The sequence below is a fragment of the Oryx dammah genome, unplaced genomic scaffold (assembly GCF_014754425.2).
Source record: "Oryx dammah isolate SB20612 unplaced genomic scaffold, SCBI_Odam_1.1 HiC_scaffold_8, whole genome shotgun sequence".
Lineage (NCBI taxonomy): Eukaryota > Metazoa > Chordata > Mammalia > Artiodactyla > Bovidae > Oryx > Oryx dammah.
Window position 1 is genome coordinate 44,013,870 of NW_024070192.1, and position 21,673 is coordinate 44,035,542.

At 42.8% G+C, this 21,673-nt stretch overlaps 2 protein-coding genes and 1 pseudogene across 2 annotated transcripts in view; 2 read left to right on the forward strand and 1 right to left on the reverse strand.

The window, feature by feature from the left end:
* The window catches only part of CRLF3 (cytokine receptor like factor 3), a 41,832-nt gene extending 40,615 nt beyond the window's left edge, over positions 1-1,217 (reverse strand). Inside the window, exon 1 of the mRNA XM_040243996.1 lies at positions 1,026-1,217. Within this exon, the coding sequence (XP_040099930.1) occupies positions 1,026-1,142 (117 nt within the window). The 5' untranslated portion in view covers positions 1,143-1,217. The remainder of the gene's footprint in view (positions 1-1,025) is intronic.
* Positions 1,218-3,488: 2,271 nt separating this feature from the next.
* Positions 3,489-5,161, forward strand: LOC120866335 (annotated as a pseudogene).
* An 8,346-nt stretch (positions 5,162-13,507) lies between these two features.
* ATAD5 (ATPase family AAA domain containing 5) overlaps positions 13,508-21,673 on the forward strand; it is a 36,591-nt gene continuing 28,425 nt past the window's right edge. Inside the window, exons 1-3 of the mRNA XM_040243998.1 lie at positions 13,508-13,985; positions 16,903-18,815; positions 19,788-19,884. Coding sequence (XP_040099932.1) covers positions 13,920-13,985; positions 16,903-18,815; positions 19,788-19,884 — 2,076 coding nt within the window. The 5' untranslated portion in view covers positions 13,508-13,919. The remainder of the gene's footprint in view (positions 13,986-16,902; positions 18,816-19,787; positions 19,885-21,673) is intronic.

Below are 21,673 nucleotides of genomic sequence, written 5' to 3' on the forward strand. Positions count from 1 at the left end.
AGTGTCATGAAGAAAAATGCCACTCACTCATATGATTCCACTCAGCTGGAATCCCACTGATTCAAAAAGCACTTATTAAGCACCTGAATTAAAAGTTGCTCGAGGATTATCTGTCCTACTACACACTGGCTGCGGGTTATATCTTTTTCCGTATATGTTCCAGGGTGGGGAGAAACCATGTGGCTCTCCTATATCTTTGAGGACCAGGTCCCCACGGAGCAGATAACTGCTGTCACTTGAAAGTATATTTAGCCTCTCCTCTCAACACGTCTCTCTTTAAATCTGTTTTTCCATTTCCCTACGCTTTTGTATCCCATCCCTCAAGGGTTTCATTTTCTTTCCTTTGCCCTTTCCACACAACTTCACTTTAAAATCCAAACTCGCTAGAATGGGATCCCGCTAAATGATTTTTTTTTAACGCATTCAAGATCACAGGAGATATTAAAGACTACTTTCCGGCAGTAATTCCATTCATTTCGTGTTAACTCTGCTGCTTCTCCTCCCGTCTCTGTCCCTCTCTTTAGTCCTTCCCCTTCCACGGTCCATTTTGCCTCCAGTTTGCGCTCTCCCAGCTCACTGCCCTACATTTTCCTCGAGCTCTCTAAACTCAATCTCCATCCACAAGGCAGGTTTTCCAATGAACCTCCGCCGCCCCCAACTCTCGCAATCTTGACCACTCTCTGCGACGCCCTCGGTTTCTGCTGCGACCCCGGACTCCTCCCAACCTCGCAGCCCTTCGCATCCCTAGCATCGCCCCACACAGCTTAGGAAACACCTCACACCCTCCCTCCATTCCCCAAATGCGTCTCTTCCTCTCAAGACCCCCTCCCCCAACCCCCCTCAGAGCCCACCTCCCCCTTCCCCACACCCAGCCAAGTCTCCTGCGCCTTCAGAGCCGCTTGCCTCCTCCCTGCAGAGTGTCCGGACACTCCCGCCCCTCGCAGCCTTCCCTACGCTCGCCCACCGCCGGGCACCCCGCGCCCTCCCCGGGGCCCACAGCGCCCCGGCGGGCGCGGCCCTCCGACCTGCCTCCGCGCCTCCCGCAGACCCTGCAGCCTCTGGCTCAGCTCCCGGCGGTAGCTCTGCGCCGCCTCCACGCTCTCGCGGGCCTCCTGCAGCAGCAGCTCGGGCTCCAGCTCCATCGTCCCCTCGTCCGGCCGCGCGGCCGGCGGCAGCGGGCGCGGTTCCCGACTGCCCCAGGCGCCGCCGAGCGGCCCGGTACTGCGGAGCGCAGGCGGAAGCCCCGCCCCGCCCCGCCCCGCGGAGGCCTTGATTGACGGCGGCGCGAGACTCGCGTCAGGGTCCCAGCACCGCCTGCGGGCCGCCTGCGCCTCCCGCCCGGCGGCGCTCCTGCGCCGCACCTGGCCCGAGGTGGTTCCTCCCAGTCCGGGTGGAGCCAACGAAAGATTAATGACTGCACCTAGCGAAGTGCTTCGCACAACTTATCGTCTTGTGGCTTTTCACTACCAGGCCTCCTTGCACCTCTATTGCACAGCGGAGGAAAGAAAGGGACAGAGAAATCAACTTTCTCAAGTCGTCGGGATTTCAACCCCAATGGCTCTTAAATCACTGACTTCAATTCATTTCAGTCGCTCAGTCAGACTCTTTGTGACCCCATGGAATGCAGCATGCCAGGCCTCCCTGTCCATCACCAACTCCCAGAGTTTACTCAAACTCATGTCCATTGAGTCAGTGAACGAGCATTCCTGCAGCGGGCCAGTGGTTTAGGAGGTTACCATAAGCCAGTCACCAGGCTCAGAGGGGTCACCCGCCACCCAGAAGCTCGTAGTCTAATAAAGGAGCCAAGACAGAGGCCTAAGCGTGGGCCCCCCGGTAGGTACCTAAATCCTGCCAGAATTCCAAGACAAGCTTTTTCTGTACCGGCCAGGTAGTGAAAATGTGGAGCTTGGCTGGTCATAAGGCCTCTGTTGCAATGTAGTAAGTGGGCGTGACCATGTGCAAATAATACTTATGGACACAAATTTGAATTTCACCTAATTGCCATGTGTCACAAAATATACTTTGTATCATTTTTCAACTACTTTAAAAGGTAAAAAACATTCTTCATTCAGGAGCCCAATAAAAACAGGTGGTAGATCAGATTTAGACCATGGACAGAGGAAACTGGAGGGCTACAGGCCATAGGGTCACAGAATCAGACACCAGTAAAGTGACTTAGCACACACCGCCCATAGTTTCCTGACTCCTGGCTGAGTGTGGTAGACTTGCTTTCCTTCAGATACAGACTGCCTCAAGGTTACACAATGAATCTGTACTAGAGGCTAGATTTCAATTTTTCTTGGCCAGACTCTCATGTTCTTGCTACCATACTGTTTTGTGCTAAGTAAAATGACACTTGAGATTAGAGAAGTTTAGAAAAGGAAAGCCCTTCTGGAGAAAGTGGGAAATTATCCTAAACTAGCCAGGCACTCCACAGATGCTCAGCAAGTATCTGTGGAATGAATCAAGGCATTAACTAAACAAAAAGGAGTAAGGAGAGGCACCCCAGGCAGGACAAAACTAAGTGAGGAAGGATATATAAGGCTGGCAGGAATCCAGGTGGATTCTGTAAGGAAGGAGGAGACCACTGTGACTGGAGAGGAAGGACTGAAATATATTGGGAGATGAAGTTGAGCAAAGTAAGGGCCATGGAGTTCAGGTTAAGAAGGTTAACAGGTACTCAGAAAACCTCCAGAAGATCTCAACTGGGTTCGATCCCTGGGTCAGGAAGATCCCCTGGAGGAGGAAATGGCAACCCACTCCAGTATTCTTGCCTGGGAAATACCATGGACAGAGGAGCCCGGCGGGCTACAGTCCATGGGGTCACGAGAGTCAGACATGACTTAGCGACTAAACCACCTCCGCCAAGTACATCAGTCAAGTGGGAGAAGTGTGTATTCCAGAATAACAACAGTGATGGTTATCAAGAGAAAATGGTATAATATTGGGGAGAAAATGGCATCTTCCATTTTTCTCCATGCACCGAGTACATGTCATTGCCCAAAACCACTAAAATTTGATTTAGGAGACTAGCAATTTTGGAAACATGTGTGAGCTACATTTTTAAAAATTGACAATAATGGAAATGTCTTCCTTACAGGGAGTGTGCAAATTCTGGTTAATATGGCCAAGTAAAAGCACATATTTATGTACAAAATGTTTAAAGAGTGTAAGGTATGTGTCTGGCTCTGTGCCAAGTGTTGGGAATCAAAACAGGAATGAGACCTAGGACTTGTCTTCATAGTCCACTGGGGGGAATCGTATAAAGATAAATACAGAAATTTGTATTCTAATACATTGAATGCAATAAGTAGAAGCACAATCCAGCCAAAGGTAAAGTGGAAGGAAGAAGCTATCAGGGAAAGTTTCTTGGAAAAAGTAGCTTCTGAGGTGAGTCTTAAGGTTTTTCTTGGCATGGCCCCAAGTGAGTCTCTCTTTTCTCTTCCAAAAACCTATCAAAATAACAACGAGTTTAAAACTGGATTAGGGCTTTTTCGCAACGGGTTTGCCACCAGGACACAGGTGTCGTGAAAACCACCGTTAAACCTAAGCCAAAATGGGAAAGGAGAAGACCCACATCAACATCGTTGTCATTGGGCACGTAGATTCAGGGAAGTCTACCACGACTGGCCATCTGATCTACAAATGTGGCGGGATCGACAAGAGAATAATTGAAAAGTTCGAGAAGGAGGCTGCCGAGATGGGAAAGGGCTCCTTCAAATATGCCTGGGTCTTGGACAAACTGAAAGCTGAACGTGAGCGTGGTATCACCATTGATATCTCCCTGTGGAAATTTGAGACCAGCAAGTACTATGTTACCATCATTGATGCCCCAGGACACAGAGACTTCATCAAAAACATGATTACAGGCACATCCCAGGCTGACTGTGCTGTCCTGATTGTTGCTGCGGGTGTTGGTGAATTTGAAGCCGGTATCTCCAAGAACGGGCAGACCCGTGAGCATGCCCTTCTGGCTTATACCCTGGGTGTGAAACAACTAATTGTTGGTGTTAACAAAATGGATTCCACTGAGCCACCTTATAGCCAGAAGAGATACAAGGAAATTGTTAAGGAAGTCAGCACCTACATTAAGAAAATTGCTACAACCCCGACACAGTAGCATTTGTGCCAATTTCTGGCTGGAATGGTGACAACATGCTGGAGCCAAGTGCTAATATGCCATGGTTCAAGGGATGGAAAGTCACCCGTAAGGACGGCAATGCCAGTGGAACCACCCTGCTTGAAGCTCTGGATTGCATCCTGCCACCAACTCGCCCAACTGACAAACCCTTGCGTTTGCCTCTCCAGGATGTCTATAAAATTGGTGGTATTGGTACTGTCCCTGTGGGTCGTGTGGAGACTGGTGTTCTCAAACCTGGCATGGTGGTCACCTTTGCTCCAGTCAATGTAACAACTGAGGTGAGGTCTGTAGAAATGCACCATGAAGCGTTGAGTGAAGCCCTTCCTGGGGACAATGTGGGCTTCAATGTCAAGAACGTGTCTGTCAAAGTTGTCCGTCGTGGCAATGTGGCTGGTGACAGCAACAATGATCCACCCATGGAAGCTGCTGGCTTCACAGCTCAGGTGATTATTTTGAACCATCCAGGCCAAATCAGTGCTGGATATGCACCTGTGCTGGATTGTCACACAGCTCACATTGCTTGCAAGTTTGCTGAGCTGAAGGAGAAGATTGATCGTCATTCTGGGAAAAAGCTGGAAGATGGCCCTAAATTCTTGAAATCTGGTGACGCTGCCATCGTTGATATGGTTCCTGGCAAGCCTATGTGTGTCGAGAGCTTCTCTGATTATCCTCCCCTGGGCCGTTTTGCTGTGCGTGACATGAGACAGACAGTCGCTGTGGGTGTCATCAAAGCAGTGGACAAGAAGGCAGCTGGAGCTGGCAAGGTCACCAAGTCTGCCCAGAAAGCTCAGAAAGCTAAATGAATATTATCCCCAATACCTGCCACCCCAGTCTTAATCAGTGGTGGAGGAACGGTCTCAGAACTGTTTGACTCAATTGGCCATTTAAGTTTAATAGTAAAAGACTGGTTAATGATAACAATGCATCGTAAAACCTTCAGAAGGAAAGGAGAATGTTTTTGTGGACCATATGTTTTGTGTGTGGCAGTTTAAGTTATTAGTTTTTAAAATCAGTACTTTTAAATGAAAACAACTTGACCAAAAATCTGTCACAGAATTTGAGACCCATTAAAAAAAGTTTAATGAGAAATAAATAAATAAATAAATAAAACTGGATTAGGGGACTTCCTTGGAGGTCCAATGGTTAAGAATCCACCTGCCAATGCCGGGGATACGGGTTCAACCCCTGGTCTGAGAAGATTTCACGCGTTTTTGTTGTTGTTCAGTCACTAAGTTGTGACCAACTTTTTGCAACTCCATAGATTGTAGCATGCCAGGCTCCTCTGTCCTTCACCATCTCCCAGAGTTTGTTCAAATTCTTGTCCATTGAGTCAGTGGTGCTATCTAACCATCTCATCCTCTGTCACCCTGCTCTCCTTTTTTCCTTCAATCTTCCCCAACATTAGAGAATTTTCCAATGAGTCAGCTCTTCACACCAGATGGCCAAAGTACTGGAGCTTCAGCTTCAGCATCAGTCCTTCCAATGAATGTTCATGGTTGATTTCTTTAAGGATCGACTGGTTTGATCTCCTTGCAGTCCAAGGAACTCTCAAGAGTCTTCTCCAGCACCACAGTTCGAAAGCATCAGTTCTACAGCACTCAGGCTTCATTATGGTCCAACTCTCACATCCAAACATGACTACTGAAAAAACTATACCTTTGACTATACGGACCTTTGTTGGCAAAGTGGTGTCTCTGCTTTTTAATAGGCTGTCTAGGTTTGTCATAGATTTTCTTCCAAGGAGCAAGCGTCTTTTAATTTCATGGTGGTAGTCACTATATGCAGTGATTTTGGAGCCCAAGAAAATAAAATTTGTCACTGCTTCCACTTTTCCCCCTTCAATTTGCCATGAAACGAAGGGACTGGTTGCCATGATCAAGCCGTTTTTTCACTCTCCTCTTTCACCCTCATCAGGAGGCTCTTCAGTTCCTCTTTACTTTCTGCTATTAGAGTGGTATCATCTGCATATCTGAGGTTGTTGATATTTCTCCCAGCAGTCTTGGTTCCAGCTTGTGAGCCATCCAGTCTGGCATTTCACATGATGTACTCTGCATAGAAGTTAAATAAAAAGAGTGATGATATACAGCCTTGTTGTACTCCTTTCCCAATTTTGAACCAGTCAGTTGTTCCACGTTTGACTCTAACTGTTACTTGCTGACCTGCATACAGGCTTCTCAGGAGACAGGTAAGGTGGTCTGGTATTCCTATCTCTGTAAGAATTTTCCACACAGTTTGTTGTGAGCCACATAGTCAAAGGTTTACTATAGTCAATGAAGCAGAAGTAGATGTTTTTCTGGAATTCCCTTGCTTTCTCTATGATCCAATGAATGTTGGCAATTGATCTCTGGTTCCTCTGCCTTTTCTAAACCCAGCTTGTACATCTCAAAGTTCTCAGTTCGTGTATTACTGAAGCCTAGCTTGAAAGATTTTGAGTATAACCTTGCTAACATGTGAAATGAGTGCAACTGTACGGTAGTTTAAACATTCTTTGGCATTGCCTTTCTTTGGGATTGGAATGAAAACTGACCTTTTCCAGTCCTATGGCCACTGCTGAGTTTTCCAAATTTGCTGACATATTGAGTGCAGTCCTTTAACAGCATCATTTTTTAGGATTTTAAATAGCCCAGCTGGAATTCCATTATCTCCACTAGCTTTGTTCTTAGAAATGCTTCCTAAGGCCCAGTTGATGTCACTCTCCAGGATGTCTAGCTCTAGGTGAACGACCATACCATCCTGGTTATCTGGATCACTGAGATCTTGTTTGTATAGTTCTTCTGTGTATTCTTGCCACCTATTAGTCTCTCCTGCTTCTGTTAGGTCTTACTGTCTCTATCCTTTATCATGCCTATCCTTGCATGAAATATTCCCTGGATATCTCCAATTTTCTTGAAGAGATCTCTAGTCTTTCCTATTCCATTGTTTTCCTCCATTTCTTTGCATTGTTCATTGAAGAAGGCCTTCTTATCTCTCTTTGCTATTCTCTGGAACTCTGCATTCAGTTGGGTGTATCTTTCCCTTTCTCCTCTCCCTTTCATTTCTCTTCTTTCCTCGGTTCAGTTCAGTTCAGTCACTCAGTGGTGTCCGACTCTTTGCGACCCCATCAATCGCAGCACGCCAGGCCTCCCTGTCCATCACCGACTCCCGGAGTTCACCCAGACTCACATCCATCGAGTCCATGATGCCATCCAGCCATCTCATCCTCTGTCGTCCCCTTCTCCTCCTGTCCCCAATCCCTCCCAGCATCAGAGTCTTTTCCAATGAGTCAACTCTTCGCGTGAGGTGGCCAAAGTACTGGAGTTTCAGCTTTAGCATCATTCCTTCCAAAGAAATCCCAGGGCTGATCTCCTTCAGAATGGACTGGTTGGATCTCCTTGCAGTCCAAGGGACTCTCAAGAGTCTTGTCCAACACCACAGTTCAAAAGCATCAATTCTTCGGCACTCAGCCTTCTTTGGAGTAAGCTGCTTTTAATTTCATGGCTGCAATCACCATCTGCAGTGATTCAGCTATTTGTAAAACTTCCTCAGACAACTGCTTTACCTTCTTGCATTTGTTTTTCTTTGGGATGGTTTTGATCACTGTCTTCTGTACAGTGTTACCAACCTCTGTCCATAATTCTTCAGGCCCTCTATCAGATCTAATCCCTTGAATCTATTTGTCACCTCCATTGTATAATCATAAGGGATTTAATTCAGGTCATACCTGAATGGCCTGGTGATTTTCCCTACTTTCTTCAGTTGAAGCCTGAATTTGGCAATAAGGAGTTCATGATCTGAGCCATAGTCACCTCCAGGTCTTGTTTTCGCTGACCTGTACAGAGCTTCTCCATCTTTGGCTGCAAAGAATATAATCAATCTGATTTTGGTATTGACTGTCTGACGATGTCCATGTGTAGTCGTCTCTTGCGTTGATGGAAGAGAGTGTTTGCTATGACTAGTGGGTTCTCTTGACAAAACTCTGTTAGCTTTGCCTTGCTTCATTTTGTACTCCAAGGCCAAACTTGCCTGTTACTCCAGGTTATCTCTTGACTTCCTACTTTTCCATTCCAATCCCATATGAGGAAAAGGATGTCTTTCTTTGGTGTTAGTTCTATAAGGTCTGATAGGTCATCATAGAACTGCTCGGAGAAGGCAGTGGCACCCCACTCTAGTACTCTTGAATGGAAAATCCCATGGATAGAGGAGCCTGGTAGGCTACCGTCCACGGGGTCACTAAGAGTTGGACATGACTGAGCGACGTCACTTTCACTTTTCACTTTCACACACTGGAGAAGGAAATGGCAACCCACTCCAGTGTTCTTGCCTGGAGAATCTCAGGCATGGTGGAGCTTGGTGGGCTGCCGTCTAAGGGGTTGCACTGAGTTGGACACGACTGAAGCGACTTAGAAGCAGCAGCAGCAGAACTGGTCAACTTTAGCTTCTTCGGTATCAGTGGTTAGGGCATACATAGACTTGGATTACTGCAATGTTGAATGGTTTGCCCTAGAAACAAACTGAAATCATTTTGTCATTTTTGAGATTGCCTGTGGGTACTGCATTTTGTTGACTATGAGGGCTATTCCATTTCTACTATGGGATTCTTGCCCACAATAGTAGATGTAATGGTCATCAGTATTAAATTCTCCCATTCTTGTCCATTTTAGTTACTGATTTTTAAGATGTTGATGTTCATTCTTGCCATCCCCTGCTTGATCACATCCAACTTACCTTGATTCGTGAACCTAACATTCCAGGTTCCTATGCCATATTGTTCTTTACAGCACAGGACTTTACTTTCACCACCAGACACATCCACGGCTGAGAGTTGTTTCTGCTTTGGCCCTGCTGCTCCATTCTTTCTGGAGCTATTCATAATTGCCCTCTGCTCTTCCTCAGTAGCATATTAGACACCTTCCAACCTGGGGGTCTTGCCTTCTGATGTCACATCCTTTTGACTTTTCATATGTTGATGGGGTTCTCGCAGCAAGAATATTGGACTAGTTTGCCATTTCCTCCTTCAATGGACCACTTTTTGTCAGAACTCTTCATTATGACCCATCCAACTTGGGTGGTCCTGCACAGCATGCCTCATAGCTTCATTGAGTTACACAAACATCTTCACCACCACAAGGCAGTGATCCATGAAGGAGAGTGGAACAGTAAAGAACACAAAAAGCACTAGCAAGTTCCACAAATTTTGGAAGATAGGAAGTGAATAAGTAGTGATTGCCCAAGACTACTGCAGGAATTTATATCTGAAACTGCAGAAGAGGAACCATTCAGAAATGGGCTTACTCCCCCTGAAGACTCCAAGGAAATTCAGGCTATATATCCTTTAAAAATACTTAGTCACTTAAAAAAACCCACAACCTATATTCTGACATTCCTTAAGAATCTTATTTCCTACATTATTTTCTCCTTAGCATTTAGCTCTGTCTTACCTGTATAGACCATGGGGTCGCAAAGAGTCGGACACAACTGAGTAACTTTCACTCACTCATTGCCATATATTTTACTTATCTATCATTTGTATTATATATGTCTACCAACTAGAATATAAATCCTAAAAGGAGAGGAATTTTTGTCTGTTTTGTTACAGCTGCTTTGTTCACAGCTGGCATGTATCAGACACTCAATGTTTGTAGAATGGATGGAAGGATGAATAGCACAGCACATTACAATGAGTTATGGGACTAACTTGGGGGATATCTGTTAATATTAGAGTTAGATATTTTAGGTCCATTGCCCTAGTCCATGCATTTAGGTGATTCCTCCCTACTTCTTCCATGAAACTACATGAGATATAAACACCTCTCCCCCTCAATAGGGGTTTCCCAGGTGGCACTAGTGGTAAAGAATCCACCTGCCAATGCAGGAGACATAAGATTGATCCCTGGGTCGGGAAGATCCCCTAGAGGAGGGCATGGCAACCCACTCTAGTATTCTTGCCTGGAGAATCCCATGGACAGATGAGGTTGGTGGGCTACAGTCCATAGGTTTGCAAAGAGTTGGAGAAGACTGAGCGACTGAGCACCCACACATGCCCGTCAATAGACTGGAGAAACCAAGTGCTCCAGAGAAAAGACCTCCACCTCTTAATACGAGGAAATCCCTCAGTGAAAATGCTAGTTCATCGTCTCAGTCATCCACGAATGAGTCCTGCCCATGCTGAAAAACTTCAATCAGCATTAACAATTTTTTAAAACAGCTTTATTGAGTATAACTGATTTGCAATGAACTGCATGTATTTAAAACATATAATGTGATTAACTTTTTAATGGGGAACCATGACCATAACAAAATAACAAACATTTCTATCACTTCCCAAACTTTCCATGTAACGCATCCTTTTGTAATCCATGCCTTCTTCAACTCCTGAACACCGGTAATGATGATCTGGCATTTTCTTAAATTTTAGAAAAATAGAATCATGCAGTATATTCTCTTTTTTCATCTGGCTTCTTTTACTCACCAGAAGGATTTTGAGATTCATCCATGTTATTTCATGTACTGATAGTTCATTTCTTTTTACTGCTAAGTAGTATTCCATGGACGGAGAAGACAATGGTACCCCACTTCAGTGCTCTTGCCTGGAAAATCCCGTGGATAGAGGAGCCTGGTGGGCTGTAGTCCATGGGGTCACTAAGAGTCAAACAGGACTGAGTGACTTCACTTTCGCTTTTCACTTTCATGCACTGGAGAAGGAAATGACAACCCACTCCAGTGTTCTTGCCTGGAAAATCCCAGGGATGGTGGAGCTTGGTGGGCTGCCGTCTATGGGGTCGCACAGAGTCGGACACGACTGGAGCGACTCAGCAGCAGCAGCAGCAGCAGCAGTATTCCATGGAATGGATGTGTTTATTAATTTACCTGTTGATCTGTTGTTCCCAGATTTTCACTATTACAAATAAAGCATCTATGAACATTTGTGTACAAGTCTTCATAATTTAGCTATATTGGGAATGTGGGAGGAGAGGAAGAGTGGAGGGTGGTGTTACAAGAGAAGTAAATCTTTCACCACCATAACAGAACATTAGTGAATAGTGTTTAAAATTGTTAGATCAAGAAATAGCTGTACAAAGAGATTATTTAAAGATAAGCAGATACTTAGTGCTAGAAGAATTTTGAAAGTGGTTGCCTTTGGGAAATAGAACTGGAGGTTGAAATAGAAATTAGGTGTTTTTTGATTAAAAGCTTTGTGAAGCTCTTTGACATTTTTAACCAAATACAGGCATTATTTGGATGAATATAAAAGCTAATAATAATTTTTAAAAGTAAGGATTAGCCGGATGAGGGAGATAATAGAAAACAACACAGGCACATTGTAAATGCCAAATTGTCATACAAATATGACAGCTCATTTAATTTAAAATTAATAAACAGCATAAGCTCCTAAATAAATTTGTGTAAAATACTAACTCGATATCTAAAAATAAATTTAGTGCAAATGCTTAACAACACAACACATTTTGAATGTGTAGTTTTTTGGAAGACTAAAAAGCACTGCATCCTCTGTTGCTGCTGCTGCTGCTGCTTCTAAGTCGCTTCAGTCGTGTCCGACTCTGTGCGACCCCATAGACGGCAGCCCACCAGGCTCCTCCGTCCATGGGATTTTCCAGGCAAGAGTACTGGAGTGGGGTGCCGTTGCCTTCTCCCTGCATACTCCAGAAACCAGCAATTCCACATCTAGGTGTGTATCCTGGAAAAGCACTACTTGCGTTCAAGGAGGCAAGAGTGTTCATCAACTCACTGTTTGTCTAACAGAAAACTGAAGACAATTTAAACAATCATCACTAAGGAAATGGATAAATAAAAGGTGCATAATTGGGTGAAATGCTTAGGAATGAAAGAGAATGAATCAAGTGGACCTGTATCATGGCTAGGTCTTGAAGACAACGGAAAAAAAAAATTGCTGAGTGATATTTACATTGCTACCTTCTATGTAAAGAAAAACAAAGATAAAGATTTTTCTACAGATACTTTTATACGTATTTTTACATACATTTATTTATCCATATACGTGGAATTCTGGCTCGAACCCGGTGTCCTGAATTGCAGGCAGATTCTTTACCGTCTGAGCTACCAGCGTAGCCCCCAAAGAAAGTCTGCAATACTATCTACCAAACAGGTAATATTGGCTGCCTTTGAGGCTAAGAGGAAGAAACTGAATTTGGGGGTGCAAATCAGAGAGACTTACAGTTTTTTTCCAGTAATTTTCTAATCGATTCCTCCTCCTCCTCCGCGCCCCCAACTCTAGCTCCGCCTCCTGCTCCTCTTTCTGTCCTAGAGCGTATTCTTATTCTACACGAGTTATAAACAAACCAAACCAAAACAACAAAACGTTTTATACTTAGAAGTGCAGTCTCCCTTCCTGCAAAACCTTATCAAGGTTAACAATTTTCAAAGAGAATGTAATTACCACTAATTTCCTTGGAGACGTTTGTACTTTTATGTTGTCCAGACAATAGCAAATACCATAATGATAGACGCAGTTACTCAAGAGTTAAAATCAGTTTGCATAACCCGATGAACAAGGTGGCTTCTCGCTCTCATTTGATTGGTCTGTTTAAATGTCTTGTTTCAGCTCTTACACATCGTGTAGTTATGCACTCAAACAAAATAAATACACTCTGTAAGTTGCAAGTGTCATGTAAAAAAATGTAAAGCTAAACGTATGTATGAAAACAATAGAAAAGATGTATGAAATTATCGTGACTACAAACTAGCATACTACTGGTATCCAGGGACAATTCGGACACACGCCAGCCAGCTGAGGCCATGACCGTGGGCTCGTAGCTGCTCGCGCGGACAAAATCCACAGGAAGAAATGAGTTCAATTAGGACTAAAAAGTCGAAGACACACATACACACACACAAAATAAATAAACAGGAAAAAGAACTGGAAAAAAAAAAAAAAGAGAGAGAAGAAAGTCGAAATCTTGGACCCCCAAGTGGGCGTGTCTCGAGGTAGGACGCTTGCCAAAATAACCTTTTGGTCCGTGTGAGAGGAGTGTAATCAATCATTATTCCTTTTTCGATATTTCTCGAATTTTCACTTTAGGGGCTAATCTGGGGCATCAAAATATAGGGGTTTAGGGAATTCCTAGCCGTCCAGTGGTTGGGACTCCGCGTTTTCACTACTGAGGATTCCGGTTCAATTCCTGGCGGGGTAACTAAGATCCCACAGGCGGCCGAAAAAAAGTATACGGTTTTAATTTTGCCACCAACTGCCTTAATCAAAGCACATCTTCATCCGTGAAACTGAGCGTTAGACGTTTGAAATCGGCAAACTCCCAGCTTCTTTTAGATTCTCGATCAAACAGTCCCGCCTCCCGCAGGTTTGGCAAAGAAGTATTTTGGCCCTCTGGGCTCACCGTCCGCGCAGCGTCCGGAAGCAACCTAAGCTCCGCCCCCTGCGCGCCAGTCGGCGCGAAAACCCAATTGACAAGAACTCCCTCCGAAGCCCAGGGGTTGGTTCTGCGTTCGACCTGCTTTTTCCGCGGGACCCCCAGCCCCGATCACACAGGACTAGAGCGCCCGCCTTGGGGGCACCCCACGCTCATCGACCACGCCCGAGGGTTCTCGCTGCCCGCGCTTTTTTACCGCCTCTTCCCCCTTTCGACTCGGCTGAGCTGGGCCCAGCCTCTGCGACCACCCCGGGCCGTGGGCGCGGGGGAGTCCGAGGTGGACCCCGCGGCCCAGGAACTCGCTCCTGCTGGAGTCGGCCGCCTCCATGGCCTCCCGACAAGCCGGGCCGGGCCGCTCAAGGTCCTAGGAACTGGTATTCCGGAGAGCAGGGAGCATGGTGGGGGTCCTGGCCATGGCGGCGACAGCTGCTCCCCCTCTGGTGAAGGACTACGAGAATGAGGTGAGCTTGAATATCTCCGTTTGTGAGGAGTGATCCCAGTTTAGAACCTATGAGGGCAAAGGAGGGACCTGGTGAGGCCCCACAGAGTTGTGACATTGTGTGCGACAATTGCTGGGGTGTATCGTTTCTTGAAGACGTGATAGGTCCTGACAAACGTTAGGAGTGTGATGTGTTTGCGGGGACTTCAGGATGCCTTGTTAAGGACCAGTTCCCAGATCCTGAAATGTTGAAACTGGATATTTTGGACTTGGTTAGTGTCATGAAGGATCCCATGGTCTAGTTTGAGTTCACGATAAAGAAGCAGAGAACTTTAACGTTGAAAAGACTCTTTGAGTTCTACTTGTCCACCCAAATCCACCGGCTCTAGGAATACCGATTAGATTGTCACTACAGGAATCAAACAGAACTCTTCATTTAAAAGTCACTTTCTCATTCTTCTATAGCTTAAGATACTGCAGTTAGAAGTCCCACCTTGCCATACTGTTATTCTCTTGTGTTCATCAAGTTTCAGGGAAATGTACTAGCAGTTGTTATAAAGAGCTTCTAAACCATGAAGTAGTGAAGTAGCATCTTAAAGTAGATGGTTGCTGTTTTTTACACCTTTTCATCTCAGGCTGGCATTCAATCTGATGTATGTTATGTCCTTGAAGTGAGCCAAGATGTATATTCACTTATGTAACTGGGACTCTTTCTTTTTAGAATTGAGTTTTGTTGTCCAGTTGTTATTAGTTGTTATGCTGGTGCTTGTTTGCTAAATCAAGGCACTTGCTCTGCTTGTCTTAGGTGTGAAAAAGAAATTTTAATACTGGAATCACACAGTTCTTTCTTTTTTGGGGGGCAGTTTTCCCGTCTTTTTGTTACAGTTTCTGCTTTTTATGCCTGGCTTAGAGGGTTATTTCATAGTAATATTTACTGTTCAGTATTGGTAGAGTATATCAATTCTGTGATGAAGTGTTATTATCGGTATTCTGTGGATGAGAGGTTAAGTAGTAATTAAAAGTAAGTTAAACTAGGTTGTTGTTGTTCAGTCATTAAATTGTGTCTGACTCTTCTTTGTGACCCCATGAATTGCAGCATGCCAGGGGGGCATGTCAGGGGGTCCTGGCCATGGCAGCGACAGCTGCTCCCCCTCTGGTGAAGGACTACGAGATTCCCTGAGTTTGCTCAAACTCACATCCATTGAGTCAGTGATGCCATCCAACCATCTAAATTAGGTTAGAAGAAGTAAATTAGAAAACTAAAAGTAATTTGCTTAAGGTCCCACACTAGTAGATGACAGAACCAGCACTTGAACTTAGATCTGCCTAACTCCAGAGCCTATGGTATACTGCCTCTGATACCAGTTCAGGATAATAATAATAACAACTAAATAGTGTTTTCTTCTAATACATTTATCACTTCATTTTAAGAGGTAAAATTTTAATCTGTCTGTAATTTATTTTGCCTTATATTTATCCAAAGGGTTAGAAATTTTCCCCAGTACTTTTTATTAACTAATTCTTTGCCCACTGACTTGAGTGCTGTTATTATCATATGCCAATTCTTAAATATCTAAGTCTTTTTCTGGTTTTCTAATTGGTTCTGTTCAGTTGCCTATTCATGCATCAGTGCTATGCCTTAATCATGATAGCTTTATAATACATGTTAATTTTCTAGAAGTATAATTTCTTGATTACTTATCTTAAAAGGTTTCCTTATTATTCTGGCAAGTTTATTCTAACAAATGGACTGAAGGAAATTAAAAATAACGAAAAGACTGTTGGAGTTGTTTTTATAAGGGCAATGAATAGTGTAGGAGTCAGGCAGTAACTGTTTTAATCAGTTCAGTTCAGTTGCTCAGTCATGTCTGACTCTGCTACCCCATGGACTGCAGCACGCCAGGTTTCCCTGTGCATCGGCAACTCCTGGAGCTTGCTCATACCCATGTCCATCGAATCGGTTGTGCCATCCAACCACCTCATCCTCTGTTGTCACGTTCTCTTCCCGCCTTCAGTCTTTCCCAGCATCAGGGTAAAACTCCAAAGTACTGGAGTTTTAGTTTCAGCATCAATCCTTCCAATGAATATTCAAGACTGATTTCCTTTAGGATTGACTGGTTTGATCTCCTTGCAGTCCAAGGGACTCTAAAGAGTCTTTTCCAACACCACAGTTCAAAAGCATCAATTCTTCGGCATTCAGCCTTCTTTATAGTTCAACTCTCACATTTGTACGTGACTACTGGAAAAACCAGAGCTTTGACTATACTGACCTTTGTCAGCAAAGTGATGTCTTTGCTCTTTCATATGCTGTCTAGGTTGGTCATAGGTTTTCTTCCAAGGAGCAAGCATCTTTTTTTGTTTTAATAGCATATTAAAATAGTGGAAAATCTTATTTATTTGTAGAAAATGCCCACTATAATTTTTGCTTAATTAGGAAATTTTGGTATCCTAGGCTTGTTCCCTGTGTACCTGTTTCTTGGAAATAGTTAGAATAATTTGTTTACTTTTAGCTAAAAACCCTAAAGGGAATGGAAATAATATTTATAAAGTTCCTATCATGGGTCAGACTTTATGTATTTGTATGTAACATGTTCATTGCAAATTCTGTTAAGAGTGTGTGGCACTATTTGAAGGTTATTAAATGAACAGAGGCCAACAGTAATTAATGTATTTGTACACAAATATAGTGTCCTTGAAACTTTCTATTGAAGTATACATACAGTAAAGTACACAAGTTATAATTGTGGAACTCAACATGACATTGAGATTTGATTGTAGGTTTAAGTTTAAAGTTCTTTTTCTTCCTAATATATTATGTTTATCAAGTAAGGAAGCCTTCTTTTTTTTTTAATCCCATTACATAAAATAATAAATCCATGTTTAAACTTTATAGTATTTTGCTTGAAATAAGTGCTTTTTTTCTTCTTTTAAATTGATAGGCATGCAAGAAGCGAAGGAAAGATGATGACAGAACTTCTTGCAGAACAATCACAAAGTATTTATCACCCATGGAGAAGACTGGAGACAGGGTTTTCTCTCCACCCAAATCCAATAATATTCTGGATTACTTTAGAAAGACTTCATTCACAAATGAGAAGACTCAGACAACAAAAAAGTGCAAGACAAAGTCATCCACACCATTGTCTGCTGACAGCGGCAAAGACTGTTTGGAAATGCTCTCAAATACACAGTGTAAGAAGAGAAGAAAGAGACTAAATTTATCTCATCGACTAAGTAGTATTAAAACTGAACATAAAACTCCAATTGACATTAACAGTGATGAGAGCAAAGAAGACTGTAGTTTAGATGACGATTTTGTGGAAAGTAGTGCTTCCGCTTTACTTGACAAGAAACATGTCGAGGTACTTGCAGAAAGTATTCAAAGTCTCAAAAAACAGTCAAGCACTGTGACCTCCAAAAAAAGTTCTAAGAAAGTAAATCCTAAACATGGGCCCTCAAAAAACGATCGCAGAACACTGAGAAAAAGGAAGCACCGAGAGGTCATAGGTCTATCTGAAAGCTTACCTGTAGCAGAGGAACTAAATCTCCTTAAAAAAGATAGTAACAATAGTAAACAGATAAGGCCTGCCCTAACTAATGAAATCAAAAGTGCTGTAAATGATGCTGAGCCTAGAGATCAAATAACTGAGATAGCCCCTTTAAAGGATAGTACAGTAACTGTCTCATATGAGGAATTTTTAAAAAGTCACAAGGAAAATAAAGTGGAGCAAACACCAGACTCTACAGTGTCAATTTGTATTCCTTCTGAAACTGTTGAGGATACAGTCAGAAGTGGTTCTATGAGTGACCCTGAAACCTATGAAATTTCCCAACAGACCCGCTTTAAAACAGTCACTGTTCTCGCGCAAGTTCACCCTGTCCCCCCAAAAAAGACAGGGAAAATACCCTCCATTTTCTTGAAACAAAAGCAGGTGGAAATGGAAGGTAGTCTCTCTGATCCTGAGAATGAACAGGCAGTTCAGAAAAGAAAATCTAACGTGGTTATACACGAGGAAGAACTAGAATTGGCGGTGTTGGAAACTGGAAGCTCTGATGCTGTGAAACCTAAATGCACTCTAGAAGAAAGACAACAGTTTATGAAAGCATTTAGGCAGCCAGTATCAGATACACTTAAAAATGGAGTCAAGAAGTCTTCTGATAAGCAGAAAGAGCTCAATGAAAAATCTTTAAATGAGGAAGAAAACGATAATAATTCTAAAAAAATCATGGAAAATCCTAATATCCAAATGGTTTCAAATCATGGCAGTTCACAGCCCCACACTGATAAAGGAAGTTTTCCTAAGGAGAAAAGTAAAACACTGAAGAAAAAGAATAAAAAAATGTTAGAGACCGGTGGTTTTCCAGCTGAAAATAGAGAGGGAAATACTCAGGAAAAAGAAACAACTCTTTCCTTTAAAGAGCAGCAAAATCAAAACAGTCTTAGAATGTGTTTAAGACAAAAGAAAACAGAACTCAAAAACAGCACATTATTTAACAGGGAGAGCCTTGTTTGTGAACGTACAGCAAATGATGACCCTCTAAAGATTTCCTCTCTGTGTAATAATAAGTCTTCAAAAAAACCCAGCTTACCAGTTAAGGATAAGGTTATACAGTCTAAAGGTGAGACTGAAGACAGCTTGGGAAATGTTTCTACACCCAAATCAAGCAGAAGATCTGTAAGAAGTAGCAGCACGCCTGCTACAATAATCGTTCGAGGTACTGATTCTGAAGATGCGCAAGAGGATAGTCCAGTCAAAGCTTCGACTCCAAAAGCAGCCAGCTTATCAGAGAAGCATCGCTTATATACAGCGGAATTAATAACAATACCTTCTGATTCAGAGAGTCCTATTAGGTAAAAGTTCTGTTTTGTTCTCAGGTTCTGAATATTCTGTGTAAGTTATTAGATTCGAAGGAAAAGACGTCAAGCACTGGAGAGTAGTTTGGTGTTTTTTTTCCCCCCTAGAACACAGCTTATTTATAAGAAAAAGAAAACAGGGTTTCAAAAATGTGGCTTATTTTCCATACTTAAAGTCAGGCATGCTTTCAGAAGAATTCTGGATGTATTTTAGATGAGCTTTACACTCTTGTTTATCATAGTTGCTAATTCCTGGAGGAGTATCCTTCAAATAAAAATTCTGTGCATTTAGCAAACATGAGATTAAAAATAAGTTATAGAACTTTAGGTAAACTGAGCCATATACTATGAGGTATATGCTTGCATGCTGGTTCTGGCTAATGTAAGATTTTTGAAGTGAAGTGAAGTTGAGTGAAAGTTGCTCAGCCTTGTCTGTCTCTGTGACCCCATGGACTGTAGTCCATAGAATTCTCCAGGCCAGAATGCTGGAGTGGGTAGCCTTTCCCTTCTCCAGGAGATCTTCCCAACTCAGGGATCAAACTCCCACATTGCAGGCGGATTCTCTACCAGCTGAGCCACAAGGTAGGCCCAGGAATACTGGAATGGGTAGCCTATCCCTTCTCCAGCGGATCTTCCCGACCCAGGGATGGAACTGGTGTCTCCTGCATTGCAAGCAGATTCTTTACCAGCTGAGCTATCAGGGAAGATAAGAAAGATCTTAGGGACTAATTTTCTGGAAAACTTATGATTTACAAAAGAAGCTTTATGTTTTCTAAGAGTTTAACATTGAGTTTGGCTTACATTGGATCCAGTAACTTGAAACTAATGGAGGGTTTGATTTTTTTTGTTTCGTACTTCAGAACTGTCCAGAAATTAGAGGTCTAGTTAGTTGTTTACTATATTTAATTGAAATTCTTAGACATTATAATCATAAAAATATTTGTCAATATCTTTCTGGTTTGCTTTCAGAATGAAATTCACCAGAATTAGTACTCCAAAAAAATCTAAGATAAGGTCTAAGAGATCTGAAGCTGCTGATGAAGATTTTGAGACTCAGACTAGAAAGGTAATTGAGATATTAGGGAGTCCTGTAAGTGGTATTCTGTTTTCTAAAACAACCACTATTGGAAGTGATACGCCAAAAGAAGATTCACATAATTCATAGACTCCTTTATGTTAACTACAACCCTTTACTATTTTCGACTATTCGCTCCGTGAGTTAGTTTATTAAAAGATCAATATATCTTATTGTGAGATGAAAGCAATTGATAAAGACCATGTAGTTTACTTAGAAAAGGTGTTCTCTTTTTTTTAATTTATTTATTTATCTGTTTATTTAGGCTTGTCCAAGTCTTGGTTGCAGCATGTGGGATCTTTAGTTGGAGCATGCAAACTCTTAGTTGTGGCTTGGGAGATCTAGTTCCCTGACTAGAGATTGAACCTCTACCCCCTGCATTGGGAGTGCAGCGTCTCAGCCACTAGACCGCCAGGGAAGTCCCAGAAGAGGTGTTCTTAATCACAATTATATTCCAATCATTTTCCTTAAGGCTGGTTACAGAAGTAAGCATGATTGAATTTTTGTTTTATTTCTCTAGATGAGAGGCTAAAAAGTGGGGTCTCTCAACCCTGGTACTGTTGACATTGAAGTGAAGTGAAGTCTCTCAGTCGTGTCTGACTCTTTGCGACCCCATGGACTGTAGCCTACCAGGCTTCTCCGTCCATGGGATTTTACTGGAGTGGGTTACCATTTCCTTCTCCAGGGGATCTTCCCGACCCAGGGATCGAACCCGGGTCTCCCGCATTGGAGGCAGGCACTTTAACCTCTGAGCCACCAGGGAACCCCCACTACTGTTGACATTATAGGCTGGATAATTCATTGTTGTGGGGGACTGTCTCATGCATTATAGGGTGTTTAACAGTAACCGTGGTATTTACACGAGATGCCAGTGGCAGTCCAACTCACCCAACATTGGCAACCAAAAATATCTCCAGACATTACTAAATATCCCCTGGAGGGAAAAATCACCCCCAGTTGAAAACCACTACCACTATCCTAAATGGAGAATGTGTAGAAATAGTTTAGCTGCTTTTGTGAAATAGACTGCTTATACCCTCCGTGAGAGAATTGGATTCTCTCTTGGGTGAGTAGATACAAGTGTGTGTGTGTCTAAAAAGCTACCAGGCTGATTCTAATGTAATTCTTGGGAGAAAGCCCCCTGCCACAGAAAGTTGGTATCTCCTTTGTTTTTCTTTAACAGCGGTCCTTTTTTTTTTTTTTTTGACAGCTTATCACATTCCAGGTATTATGCTTAGTGCTCATACCATTAATCTCATGAGGTAAATATTTAGCCCTCTTTTGAAGGACAGTGGTGCCAAAGAAGGTTAAAACATTTTTGAGAGTTGAAGTGATACACAGTGCATTTTAAGCTGGGGCATGGGAAGAGGGCTACCAGAAGCTGATAAATAGGAGGAAAGTAGAGAACTGTCAGGACGGAAGTTGCTGATTAGGAGTAAGTAAGAGCTGGCAGGACAGGCAGCTCGGTCACAAAGGAGGATATTGGAAGCGACGATTTTTTGAGGTGATAGGATTATGGTTGATTTTAATTTCCTTCATTTTTCTGTTTTCTGTTTTTCTATAAATAAGAACTTTTAAAAACTTTAATCAGAAAAATAACTATTAAGAAAAAAACAATTTCAAGTAATAGTAGAACTTGCCAAAATGCACGTGTGTTTTTTTTCCACACATTTACTAAAACAGATCTCTATGTTAACTGGTTCAGTGAAGGAGCTGTTAATTTAAATTAAGCTGTATTATTACCCTAAGGTTTATCACCAGCCTGTCAAAACTTTTGCTA